General features: G+C 43.5%; 2 protein-coding genes across 2 annotated transcripts; both read left to right on the top strand.

Moving 5' to 3' along the window:
- The first annotated feature begins 277 nt into the window (after positions 1–277).
- On the top strand, positions 278–3,463 carry LOC103719262 (zinc finger protein SHOOT GRAVITROPISM 5-like). Its single transcript, XM_008808415.5, has 3 exons — positions 278–1,237; positions 1,380–1,779; positions 2,420–3,463. The coding sequence occupies exons 1-3, from the start codon at positions 1,093–1,095 to the stop codon at positions 3,186–3,188; spliced, it is 1,314 nt and encodes a 437-aa protein (XP_008806637.2). The 5' UTR covers positions 278–1,092; the 3' UTR covers positions 3,189–3,463.
- Positions 3,464–11,647: 8,184 nt separating this feature from the next.
- On the top strand, positions 11,648–13,787 carry LOC103719261 (putative clathrin assembly protein At1g25240). Its single transcript, XM_008808414.5, has one exon. The coding sequence runs from the start codon at positions 11,991–11,993 to the stop codon at positions 13,266–13,268; it is 1,278 nt and encodes a 425-aa protein (XP_008806636.2). The 5' UTR covers positions 11,648–11,990; the 3' UTR covers positions 13,269–13,787.
- Positions 13,788–14,143: the final 356 nt, after the last annotated feature.

Consider the following 14,143-nt stretch of genomic DNA (forward strand, 5'->3'; position numbering starts at 1 on the left):
TCAAAATCCATTGGAGGTTTCATCAGGAGGAGAAAAACATTGGAGCAATCATGTACCATCACTGCGTCCTAGCAATCATTTTAAGCCCACTTTTCTCAAGCATTTCCAAACTCCAGCAAGAAAGACGAAAGAAGAGAGGGAGAGAGAGGTGATAGCTATGGATACCAAGGCCAAGAATATATCCTCTGATCACCGGAAAATGATTCAGTTATTTTCCTCCACGGAAACGTTTTATAAAAGGAAAGGAGTACGTTATCCAGGAGGCGACACATGTATCGGCATTTACATGAGGGCGACGTACGTACGTAGGTAGACCATGTCATCCCTCGTATCCAAACACTCGATCATACATATAATATACTCTTTTGTGTATATAGAAATAGAGGAGAGAGGAGTACGTACGTAGCAGTGGTAGCTGCAGCACAATTAGCTTTAGCCTACCCGTAGTGAAGGTTGGAGATAGACGGAGAGATACAGAGGAAATTCACGTGTATTTGGGGACAGGCCTGCATTAAAGCATGCAATTTACTGATGGTGATGAAATTATGAGGCCTTTTGTTTCTTTGTGGGCATTCTCTCTCTCTCTCTCTCCAGGCTCCTTTGTGGTGGGCTCAAGTTTCAAGCCGTCCTCTCTCTCTCTCCCTCTCTCTCTCTCACACACACATACGGCAAATGTTTTATTTATTCGTAGTATTACCAGATCCCTCACGCCCTTGGAAGAACAACTCCAGCCCCAATACCACCATCACTTCCAGCAGCCCACTCCATAAAATCGCAAAGAAGGCTGCTATGTGAGAAAGCTGCCTTCCTGTGTGTGTGTGAGAGAGAGAGAGGTGTTCCAAACCGCCTGCCTGCGCCAAAAAAAAGAAAGAAAAAGGAGAGACCTTTTCTTCAATCTCTAGCAGTATTCTCTCTCTCTCGTTTTAATCTGTATCCCTTCACGCTTGTATCGCTAAAGAACTGATCCATTCTCTAATCCCCACACCTTATTCCATGAACCATGTCCATAGCTCCACATAGAAAGAAAAAGCCATAGATTTGAATTCAGCAAGCTAGATAGAAACAGGGAAGACTATAGGAGCAGCATCACACATGTTGGGCTCTCCATCACCGGCTCCGCCGCAACCTCTCAGCATCAATACCTCCTCCAACTCTTCCATCCATCCTCAACAACCCTTCCCTCCATTGTGCAATGCCAATGCTAGCAAGAAAAAGAGAAGGCCGGCCGGCACTCCAGGTATGAATAAAACCAACATATGCCATGAATGTTTGCTACTAGTTTACTTTAGTAGCATAGTTTTTTTTTTTTTCTGTCATCAAGAATTATATCATCTTTGTTGGGAAAATTGGGTGGTGATGTGGGTGGTGGCGAATGTTAGACCCTGACGCCGAGGTGGTGTCGCTGTCGCCGAGGACGTTGCTGGAGTCGGATCGATATGTTTGCGAGATCTGCAACCAGGGTTTCCAGCGCGACCAGAACCTGCAGATGCACCGGCGGCGGCACAAGGTGCCATGGAAGCTGCTGAAGCGGGAGGCCACCGAGGCGCGGAAGCGGGTCTTCGTGTGCCCCGAACCGAGCTGCCTGCACCACGACCCGTGCCACGCCCTCGGCGACCTGGTCGGCATCAAGAAGCACTTCCGGCGCAAGCACAGCAACCACCGGCAGTGGGTTTGCGCCAAGTGCTCCAAGGCCTACGCCGTCCAGTCCGACTACAAGGCCCACCTCAAGACCTGCGGCACCCGTGGCCATTCCTGTGACTGTGGCCGGGTCTTCTCCAGGTGCCATATTCTTGAGCTATCGAAATTTGATTTATAAATTCTTTTCTGTATTTTGTGTTAAAAAAGTAGTAGTAGGAAGAGAAGAGTTAATTATGTTGGGATGAAACGAGTGCCAGCGGTGTCAGTCTTATTTTTTGCTCAAAATAGCTTAATTTTTCTGCTCACAAGGACTCTAGATGAGAGTCGATTACTGAGGACATGATTTCATTTCTTTCCCATCAATTCCTTCAAGTTCTTGATCAGAAAGAAGCAAAGTGGCGTTGGGCAATTAAGAGATCAGGACCCAATTCCCAACACCTCCTTCCAATGGTTGCTTTCGTATTTGCTTTGCTTTCAGTCCCATTTAATGCCCATGAACCCAGAGCCCAAAATCTGATGCCTTGAATCTTTAAATCATCTCCCTGTCTCTTTTATTTGTTCTATTCTGGTCATGCTATATTTTATTTGCATATTTTGGATCCAAAATTTTATGATCCTCAGAAATAAATTCTTCATCTCCCTCCCTCCATGGCCGCCCTCTTTTCTTGCTCCTAATATTAGGACGAAATTATTTATTCTTTCCGTTATGCCCAACAAGCACTAATTAACAAAATAATCCGTTTGACTGCTTCCACTTTGGCATCAAATTTGGTTACCACAGGGTGGAGAGCTTCATAGAGCACCAAGATGCATGCAATGCCGGCCGAGCCAGAGCCGAGCTTCAGACACTCCAGCCTGCATGCCTATCAAGGACTGCGTCAAGCCCGAGCCGATCGAACGACACCAACTTCAGCCAAGCAGGGTGGCCTGGTCTACCAGTGCCAAATCCTGCCACCATCTTCCTCCACTCCAGCCAAATTCCCTCCCTTCCGCCGGATCGTCACTGCACCCACCACATTGAGCTCCGGCTTCTACCCCCATCCAATACCAAATCCCCAAGCCTCCCCTCATCCACACTCTCCCCTACCTCCGAAGAGGCACATGCCGCCAAATTGCAGCTATCCATCGGCCCCAGCGGTGATCGGTCACCTGACAAGGAGCCAGGATTAGCCACCATGAGGTTCGAGGAGGAGGCAAGAGAGCAAGTAAGGCTAGCAATGGCTGAGAAGGCATTGGCGGATGAGGCGAGGCATCAAGCAAAGCGGCAAATAGAATTGGCTGAGCAAGAATTCTCGAATGCTAAGAGAATAAGGCATCAAGCGCAGGTGGAGATTAATAGAGCGCATGCTCTTCGGGACCATGCAGTGAAGCAAATCAACTCGACATTGCTCCAGATTACATGCTATGCTTGCAAGCAGCAGTTCCAGGCCAAGCCCATGATGGCTTCTGACGATAATTCTCTAGTTGCGAGCTATATGTCGTCAGTGGTGACCGAAGGTGAGGAGGAGAATGATGACCAAAACCAGCAGCAAAAGATTTTTAGCACATAGTTACCAATATGTATTTCAACCCAAATCTCTCTCTCTTGAGTATACTGGGTCCTGAAATTGGGTACAGTGATGTTTGGATTTTCAAAATTTCAAGGGGTCATGTGACATGCAATGTTTTATTTTATCCCTTTTTCTTTTGACGATGGTGATTTTATGATGGCTTAGCCCTTTCTTTTCGTATTGGAATCTCTTAGGGTGGGCTTGTAATTTTTAAAGATTACCGAAAAATACTAGAAAAATCCTCATGCAATCTTAAACTCTCTCCTTCTCTCTCAGCATGTCTGTATCTCTAAATAGCTGTGCTGGCCAGATCTCTAATCAACTATTTGAAACCGTAAATCCGTTTATGTTGTTATGACTTGATATTGGCTTGTCTTTCTCCAAAAACAAAAAAAATATGAAACATGCAACGAGATTAACATAAGCTGGTTGGTGCTCGCCTTTTGTTCTCTTCTTTTCTACCCTCCACCTCTTCTCTCTTTTGTGCCTTCCTCTCTTTTTGCCTTCAGTTCTCTCTCTAATATGAGTTATATTGTTTTCCTGCAACGCTTTCTTGCTGCAACTTCCATGGAGGAAGAGTGAGTGGGAGAACGCGAACAATAGTGAACTGGGTACTGAACCAAATGCACTAGTGATCTTAAAAGTCTTAACAACCATCAGAACAGTGGAAGCTGCAGCAATACCACTACCAGCACTTTTCAGTGCTTTTGGTCTCTTCTCATTCAAATATATAATATTTCTCTTGCATATTTGATTTACATAACGACATCATGTAAAAAAAGAAAAAAATCAGAGGCATGGTTTTCAGTGCCACACTCTCTCTCTCTCTATATGAGTGAGAGAATTAGAGCAGTGGCAGGTGGTGAGAAAGGAGCCCAGCGTCCTTCCCTTGAAGAGTTGACACACAACACGGGTGGCCTTAACGTGTGGATTTTTCGTGTGGACCAGCAGTGGTAACCCTTCGCCACCACAACCGAAGCCAAGCTTTGGCTACATCTAGAGAACCCGGGCAAGGAACGCGATCTCCCTTGGCAAGCCAACGGGGTTTTCCTCGTTCTCCTTGCTTTCCTCGGCCAACGTGAGCTCCCTCCCTCCCTCTCCGCCCCTCTCTCTCTACGTTTTTCAGTAAGCCTTTCTCTCTACGCTGTTACTTCGCCTCCTTTCTCTTGACCTTTTCTTCTCACCTTTTTCACCTCAGTGAATGCACTACTGACTCTCCCGTGTTGGCTGGCACCGGGCAGGACGTTGCAGTGCCTTTGGGTTCAGAAAGTAGGTCAAGACCCAATAGGCCTTTAATTGTTGGGATCCTTGGAGTTTGGCTGCTCTTAGCCTTTTTTTTCGGCTTCCTCTCTTCTTGCGTCACTGGAGGTTTCATGCGCAAAGGAGGGGATTGATATGGCTATGTAATGGAGGACACGAGAAAATGTTTACATGTACGTCTTATCATTGTGAAGTGTGAAGGATTCGGTTGGCTTTTTCGTCTCTAGCTTAAATTTCTTGTATTATATAACCTAGCCTAGAAAAATCCTATGTAGGCATGTTTGAGAATTTTCAGACTAGGAAAATCTTTAATTATATATGTTATACCTAATATACATAATCTGTTTAAAAAAGAATATTCATGAAAGGTCACAACCATGATCTAAAAATGGAATATATGATGTAGCACAACATTTTTTTTAAAAAAAAACGTGATATCAACAAGAGACCAAGAAAGTAGAAATTGATGCTTTCTCTCGAGATATTTTATAGAGAGAGATTGGAACTCAATGGGTGACACGGGTGAAGCCCAACATATATACCAAGTCAGGCCTGCGCCCGGCCTAGCCTTCAAGCCTACTTCCTATGCCTGAGCCGGCTACCTATCGGATTCTAGGTTTTTGCGCCGAGCCCTAGGGTTTTAGACCGGGTTTCGGGCTTCTTGGACCTATTCCCCCAAATACACCAATTGGACAACGTGTTTGGCTCCTCGGCTTTGATGATGGGCTTCAAATACTTTGCCTCACTTTTCCAATTGGTGGTCGATGCCGATGACTACCTCCCTTTCTCCTTTGGGACTTAGGGCCCTCCCCTTAGTAAGCCATGTCTAGTGCTCATGCCGGTACCCCATCATCTACTGGTGAAGGAGAGACATGATTGTGCAAGGAAGAGGTGCAAGCCTTGGAATGCTTGATGTGGAGGAAATTTGGCCCGATGATCGTCATCTTCATCTCTCAGAATGCCATCAGAAGATTGTTGACGACGCCTTTGTTAGTGATTTGGAGGAGCTGGCTGACAACCGCCTTCGTAGCCGACAAGGTGGGCTTGAAGGTGGAGCGATGGAGGTTAGGGTTATGCATGAGGGCGATCTCCATGAGGGCCACGATAGAATGGTGTAGTGCACATCACCAAAGCCTTCTTAAGGATGATGACAAAGCAATGGAGGGCATGGGACTCAGTAATTGCTCTTGCAGATGGCAGGGTTAATCTTGACCAACTACCACAACGCCTTGGCTGCCATGGCCTTCATCTTAGCCTTGGTGGCCGGTTCATCTGCCTCACTAGCGTTGGTCCCAAACCCGGAGGACAATCGAAGCTTCCAAGAGAGGACGACGCCGTTGGTGGCTATGATAGTGGGTTTGGAGGAGATGAGAATGCTTTTCCAGGAGGGGATGACAGCATTGGTTGCTACTGGAAGGTGAGGAGGCGATAAACCTAGTTGCGCCATTTTTTCCTCAATCAATTGAATCGCTACTTTAGTTTAAACCAGTTAGGTCACCAAACTAGGTATGGATGGGTGGGCTATATATTATATATGTTATATTATATAGATGCTGGGCTCAAACCAGGCTAGGGCTGAAGCCAGGGATATCGACCGGTCTTCAACTGGGCTACAACTAATTTGAGATGCGCTTTGATAATCTTGACCAATTGGAAGCCTAACTAGTATTTACAAACTCAGACAAAGAGAAAGGTGACATATTCTTAGTGTGAGATTGGCTCAGTGCTGCAAGGATCCATGTGGATGTGTGTTTAGTCCTATAACGACTATACACGAGATACTTATACAGGCCAAGAAATCTAAATAACATTCTAGCTAGTCTTTTTCGGTGAGATCCTCAGTTTTACAAATGGTAGCAAAGTAAACCCACCTAATGGTCCCCATAGATTAGGGGACACTGTAGCACATGCCTATTTGGATTGATCATGAGTTGATCATGGTGTTTGTGATTAGATTTGTGGTCTTTATGAATGAATTTGGGATACATATGAATGGATTTAGATCCTTAGTTTAGTAAGCTCTATAATGTGGCACCACCTCTTAAAAGGTATGGCACACTAAGTGGCGAGGCTCAAATTTCATCATTTGGACTCCGAAACAAAACTGTCAAAATATTTTTTTTTTGGAAAAAATTTTTGACGGGACGTATCTCCTAATCCATGAAGAATTAGGTGGAGTAGCTGAAGATAAAAGTAATATAGAATTTGAGATCTACATCCTTCAAAATTTTAGCTTTTTTATGTTTATTTTTATAAGTTATGTCTATTTTGAGGAAGTTATTTCTTATTTGAACTAGATATAAGGACGGACCACACTAGCATAAAGTTTATTATCAATCAATAAAAAAAACCCAAACTATACTTTTGCCATTTTTTTAAAAATTTTCTAAATCTTTTTGAGAGAGATATTCTAGTTAAGTAGGTTTAGAAATTTTTTTCTTTATCTCGATCGGATAGTATATACATGCAATAGAAAATCAATCCTTACATGTTGTTGTACTTGCTAAAATCAGAGAGCCATTTTGAAAACTAGGTCAGCAAAATTTAGTTTGGGTTCATCAGTGAGCATAGCAGTTTGTTCCTCCATATATTGTTATGCTCAAATAACAAAAACCTTTATTTACCATTTTTAATAGAAATAATAGCAACTATTCTCTCAATTCACCCAATGATGGATTTAATAATGATGGCTCGTATGACTCTGGATATTAGCCAATATAACAAAAAATATCATACAATGATAGCTAAAGAATAGTATTTTCTTTTTTTTAATTTTGACATTGCTCACATAAAAGTATTATTCTATAAACTAGCATGAAGATCTAAATGTTAAAAATATTATTTGAACAAGATGAATTCTGATGTGAAATTCCGGATGCTTATAATCCATTCATACAATTCTTATCATAAAAAATGGCGACATAAGGCCTGTTATCTAAATCTGTTCTGTTTATGCATAATCTTCTGATAGGGCTTTCGCACTATTGTAGCAATTGTTATTCCGAACCTTACCCTTGAGTGTATAGAGTTTATAGCCCTCGAAATTGAGTGTTCTTGAAAGTTAAATACTAAACCGGCTTACAAATACTTAGGCCTAAGAGATGAGTGGGCACAAGTGAGAGCAGATCACCGTAGGCTACGTCCTAAGGCAAACAGTCCCCAGTTATTTGTATAACATGAATTAATGATCATGATGAACACAGGGATGGGACAGCCACATGTCCATCTAAAGTATTGGCCAAATTTGGACTTAAAGATCTAACCAGGTTGAATGCAAGCTGCGCTTGATTCAGCAAATTTGATGCCTGGTGATTAATTCGACCCATCTACTTTAATTGGCTTGGATCAGCTCGGGCAGAATTTTTAAGAAGGGGAGAAAAGGTTTAGGATATTATTGTTGGATAGGCAGTTGTTTGGTGGGGCATCAACTCCCCATCCTACATTTACACAACTTAATAATACAGCATGACCAAAAATATAGTTGCATAAAGCATATATATATATATGTAATTTATCATAAACATGTTAATAAGTTATTATTCGTGTTTTATTTATCGAACTAGATTTAAGCTCAACCATCTATCTAATGAGAGGGTTGGATAGGTCGGTTTTAGGTTGAGCGACATCCAAAGTTTACAATTATTCATTGATGCTCCAAGGGAGCAGATTGTCTTTTGGATATCTAATAATACTTTCAAGCAACTTCCCTCAAAAATATGTATAGACTGTGTACTAATTGCACTTCTCTATTGTTATCATGTGAATAGTTGAAATTAGCGTTATTGCATGATCGAATGATTTCAAATAGTTATTATCAGAAGGCATACGTTATCATCTAAGGAAACATAGGCTTGGATGTAGTCAAGATGATTTTGATTACACCTGAACATGATCAACTTCAAATGAAGTTAACTTCAAGCAGAAATTTTGGGATGAAGCTCTTGTTTGCTATTCGAATAAGCTTAATAAAACTTGTTTTAAGCTTGCCAAAGTTTATTTCTATTTTTCCCAAGAGATTTGTATATACCCTCAGGCATTCATTTTTAGACCTCAGTTCTATACCTCTCGGAATTACAAATATTTCTGTACTAGTCCATCATGCTTCATGACCCATTTGATTTGTATGTACCCTCCAACCTCCACTTCTTTGCCGTTATTCACCTACTCTGCCTCCCGGTCCCCTCAGTTTCAAATACTCCTGTCCTGCATGGTGAAATCCATACCATTGCTTTCATGGTCCCGTATAAAGAGAAATCTAACTTCTTCAACTTTCTTGTTATACTTGAGCAATTCAGCAATGACCTGAAATGTTAATGATTTGTTTTAGTTAAAATTCATTTTTATTTATCTATTCATATGTTTGATTTGGCATGATGTTTTTGTTGCAGTAGTTATCATCAATAAGTCATTAAAATGTATTGCTCAAATTACATTAAATATTTTTATCTATTTTCATTAGCATTCCAATGATATGAATCTTGGCTCTGCCGTTACTCTCGTGCCTTTAGAGAGGTCCATGTTCCAATAGATAAAAAGAACTAAGGATTTTTTGCATGAATACTCTCCTAAATATCGAATTTTACATAAATACCTTTCCAAAATTGATATTTGCATGTATACCTTCGTAAATACTTATTTTGCCATTCTATTCTTTTTTTTATTTTTATTTTTGCATATGTACTTATGCTACCTAACGACGTTAAAAAATTAGCGGTTTCAAACTATTTCAGGAGAAGACATCAGTAAATGCTTGCTTGGTCTGAACTAGGATTCTTTATGGAATCAGTTATTGGAATTTTCCCAATAGTTACACCCTTCTACTTGACAACAAGAGTTTCTGGGAACGAATTTTAGGTGGTGAATTATAATTATTTGTACTGGATAATTAAAGCACGACATCTTTTCCTCCTTTTCTCTCAAAAAAGTTCAGTTACGTAATTGTAAGTTAAACCAATTCCTATTCCTAGCGTCTAGACATCCAAATCACCCGTCTTCAAGAAACATATTGACCAAGGGTTTTATATATGCTTTGTTGGGTGTAGGCTTTATTTTGGTTCGAGAGTAAGAAACTCAGTCAGCTACATAAATAGAGTAAGTTGGAGAAGAAAATGGAAAGTTAAATTATTTATATTTTCATAGGAGTAAATTATTCATTGGTTAAATAATGTAAATGGGTTTGAATGAAAAAATAACATATCTACGTTATATCCACATGTTAGAAAGACCAATTTTTACATTTCTGAAAAAAATCATTTAATCTTGGTGCTCAAACTAGATTAGATTGCTTTCTCGTTCTTATTCCCCAACTAAACAAAAATATCAATTTATTTTTAAGTGATCTGTTGGACCTAAATAATAATAATGCTAATAACATGAAAATGATGGGCATCACAGACCATGATTTGAGATGCATTTTTCACCCTCTATCCACGTATCAATAAATATTTCCTAAGCTAAAATGTCGATAACATGGTAAATGGTGGTAAATGGAATTGAGAATTGGAACAGGTCAGCTCGAAATGATTCAGACGTATGTCCAATTTTATAGGCGAAAGGTGGTGAGGACTTTAGGATAAGCGTGTTGTGCTGAATTTAGTAGGCCTACCTAAAGATATAGCAACCTAAGAATGAGCTGCCAAAATGAATTCCAAAGTCTAGGGAAAGTATGGATTAGTACAAAGGAGGGATCAGCAGCTTGGGCTCGTTCACAAGAAATGTTTCCACATAAGACTAGTTCTACATCTAAAATATTTGAATGTATAAACGTATGGCATTTTCAAATCGAAGCAGCAGTTGGACTCTAAATGAAGTTATGGGAGGTGACAATTGCATGAGACAATTTTAAAGAGACATTATAAACATCATCCAGGCCAAAATAAACAATCGATGTCTTACCTAATTGGCACTAACTGCAGCCACTTGTTTACCAAAAAGAGCAAAAAAATAAACTCCATTGTGGCTAATTGACAAGTTACCTACATCTACAAAAAGAAAAATGCACCTTGTGATTTTTCAAAGAAATAAATACATAATTTTTGTTATATATAATACATAGTGATGGGAGGCAAAATGGATCGTTCTACTCCGGCATGGAGTCACCCAATTCTGACCGAGCAAACCCTAGAGCCGAGCGAGCCGAAGAGGCTCCCTCGACCGAAGGTACAATAACGTTCTGGTTCGAGTTCCGAGGCGCCCTGCAGTGTCGACCGCGAACCGAAGAGGCTTCTTCGACCGCAGACAACGATGCCCCACCAAGAGTCGAGCAGACCTCGATCCCGCCAAGAGCCAGGCCGACCTCGATCAGAGGCTAGGCCGACCTCAGCCTGCCAAAGGCCAAGCCAACCTCAAGGGGGAGGCTAGGCCGACCTCAGCCCACGGAAGACCGAGCTGACCTCGGCTAGAGCCAGGCTGACCTCAGACCCTGCTGAAGGCCGAGCCGACCTCGGTCCGAGGCCGAGCCATGTGGTTATAGGATTGTAGCAGTAAAACCAACATAGCGCACAACCCATGTGGCTACAGGATTGTAGCACTACCAGCATCTTTTGTAGTTGAATATGATTTGTCATGATGTTTGTGATTAGATCCTTTTCTTGGCAAGAATTTGAGGACTTAAACAAAGAAAATATATGAGAACCCATACATATGCAAGCATATATTTACTTCTACATCAAGTATATGTTAGGAGTGTGTTCAGAAGGTCTTAGATATATAAACAAGACCAAGGATCTAGATTAATAGCCTTTTGACTAGTCCTTTTTAGATGAAGTCCGGATGTTGCCCTAAATTTGTGAGCACTTTAGACAAGTTATATTTACATATGTAGATGCTGTCCTATTATAACCATTTTGCAACATTATCCACGCATTGTAATGAGGTTAATAATACTCTATGGAAAGTCTCCAAGTCTTGGTTTTAGTATTCATTTACGTTTCACTCATGACCTGAAAAAAGAACCATAACCATGCACAAGAAATTAAATATAAAATGACGGACAGACAAAGCACCAGAAACAATAATATATGTGAAGGTACCTAGTCACAATAATATGAAATCCTACTGAAAAGCCTCTGATTTATTTGCTAAACACAACAGAGGAAGCGAGGAACCTTCCACCCTCATAACTCATGTGAAATCCAGGTTTGCACCAAAGCTAACGTGCAAGCCTCTTGCCCCTAATTCAGGCAAATCATCTCTAAACAAAACAAAACAAAACAAAACCAAGTACTACGAAACCCTCCCCAGTTTTCCCCGCGGCCTCCGCCACCCTACCAAAAATTAAGGTACGCACCCTAATTCCAGCCAAAAAAACAACCACCGTTGGTTGACTCGGCCCTCCTCCTCTCCCCCACCGTCAACCTGAGAGACCATTTTTCTCAACCCCGCTTTCTTCCTGCTTTCCTTCTGCCGTCATGCTTCGTGCCGGCCACCTTCTCCACCCCCCAAACCAAATGCCCTCCCCTTCCCACCTTCCATAATGCTGCTGAGAACCCGCAGCCGAAGACGGAAACCAGGCGACTCCCCCGAAAAATCGCGCCTTTCCGCATGATGTCGCCGCGGCAGTGGTGGCGCCGCGCGGCCGCAGCCGCCAAGGACAAGCGCAGCCTCTACCTCTCCCGCATTACCGGCGGCTGCCGACACCGCGCCCTCGCCGGCTCTGGAGGCTTCCGGAGCTCCGCCCTCGACGCGGCGGTGATCCACGCAACGAGCCACGACGAGCGGTCCATCGACTACAAGAACGCCGGCCGCGTCTTTGCCTGGGCCCGGACCTCGCCGTCCCTCCTCGACCCCCTGATGTGGGCCCTCGCCCGCCGCGCCGGACGAACCCGCTCCTGGCCCGTCGCCCTCAAGGCCCTCATGCTCGCCCATGGCCTCCTCCTCTGCTCCGACGAATGCCCCCCGGCCTTCTGCCTCGGTCGCCTCCCTTTCGACCTCTCCGACTTCCGCGACCGCTCCTCCCTCCCCTCCCAGTCCTCCGGCTTCTCCGCCTTCGTCCGCGCCTACTTCCACTTCCTTGACCTCCGCTCGCGCCTCCCATCCCATGAAACAGGGGACCACGACGAGAACTCCAACTCCGACTCCGACTCCGACCGCGACCTCCACCGGCTCGAGAGGCTCCAAGCCCTCCTCCATCTCTTGATGCAAATCCGCCCCTACGCCGGCGGCATGGAGGTGGGCCTCATCCTCGAAGCCATGGACTGCGTCGTGATCGAGATCTTCGATGTTTACAGCGGGATTTGCAACGGCATTGCCTGCTTTCTCGTGGGGATTCTCGGGCCGTCCGCATCGGGGGAGCGCGGCGAGGAGCAGGAGGCGATGCGGCGGCGGCGGAGGGGGGCGGTCGGGATGAGGATTCTGAGGAGAGCGGCGGAGCAAAGCTCCCAGCTTTCGGCCTACTTCGAGGCGTGCCGGTCCCTGGGGGTCCTCAACGCCACCGAGTTCCCCCCTGTGGAGCGGATCCCCGATGAGGACATCCGAGACCTCGAGAGGCTCGTCATGGGGGGCATTTCGGGAACCGACGAGGACGAGCCGGAGGAACAGGAGGCGGCTCCGGCAACGTCGCCCAGGCGGTCGGGGACGGTGGTGACGGAGGAGTGGGTGGTGTTCGACGACGGAGAAGGGGTGGCGAAGGGGCACTGTGGGAATGCGAAAGGGGAGGGGAATTCTGGGAACGGGAGGTGGGAGAGGCATTCCGGGAAGTGGAACCCTTTTCTTTGCTCGCCGGAGCGACCGTCGCCGGCGCCGTCGTCGTGGGCGGCGACGGTGAGCCACCACGACGGGGTTCCAACGTTCCGTAACGGTAATTTGATAGAGCAGTTGTGACTCATGCGTCCTTGGTTGTTTAATGAAACTACCCATATGCCATTATTCTTTTTCCCTTGTGTGTTTCATTGGAGAGGGACTTCAGCTCCAGTAATTGGTAGGATTTTTAGATTTGAATCCTTCGAAAGAGCCTGGGATTTTTGATGACGTTAAGGTGTGATGATATTGAAGCTGCTGCTTTTAGGCTCAAGGAATTAAATTGGATTAGCCTTCGGTTCTTGCACCTTAATGCAGGGAAGGACTTGTATATATGTAATGGCAAGTGAGACATTGTTTCAAGTGAGAACTAAAGTAATTATCCCACTGAATACATTGGCCAAGATGCAAGAAAAGACACTACTCAGATTGCAAACATCAGGGGAAATGGATGCAATTGTGCAATGAACATGGTACATTTGGGTTGAGATGGGAAAGTAAATTGGGAGCAAGGACGTACAAATCTATAACCTAAGCTCAAATTGATGCTCTATATGTTGCTTTTTTATCGTGGAATATATTTTTTAAATTAACAATGTTAAATTTGTATATGTTGCAACATTTGGCATCATTATTGTTGGTGGTAACTGACCAGCAATCAGATGGTGGTGGCAGCAGCAACAGCAATCACCAAAATGGTGTTAGCTATGATACGATGGTGATGACTATAATAACAGCAAACAAATAGTAATAACATTTAGAAACAAAAAAAATAATAAAGAAAATACCTCAAGAAGGGCTTGACTTGCTGTGTATCATGATTTTTGACGAATTTTCTTCTTTGAGTTTCCACTCCATTTAGGTTATGTATGTCTAACTAATATTATATCATAGTTGACCATTGTAAAAAGAACAAAAGAATAACACTAAATGGTATAGGATCAAATCATTCTATTTAG

Source organism: Phoenix dactylifera, chromosome 5, assembly GCF_051530095.1.
Source record: "Phoenix dactylifera cultivar Ajwa chromosome 5, Ajwa_hap1_PhDact_Kaust_v1.1, whole genome shotgun sequence".
NCBI lineage: Eukaryota > Viridiplantae > Streptophyta > Magnoliopsida > Arecales > Arecaceae > Phoenix > Phoenix dactylifera.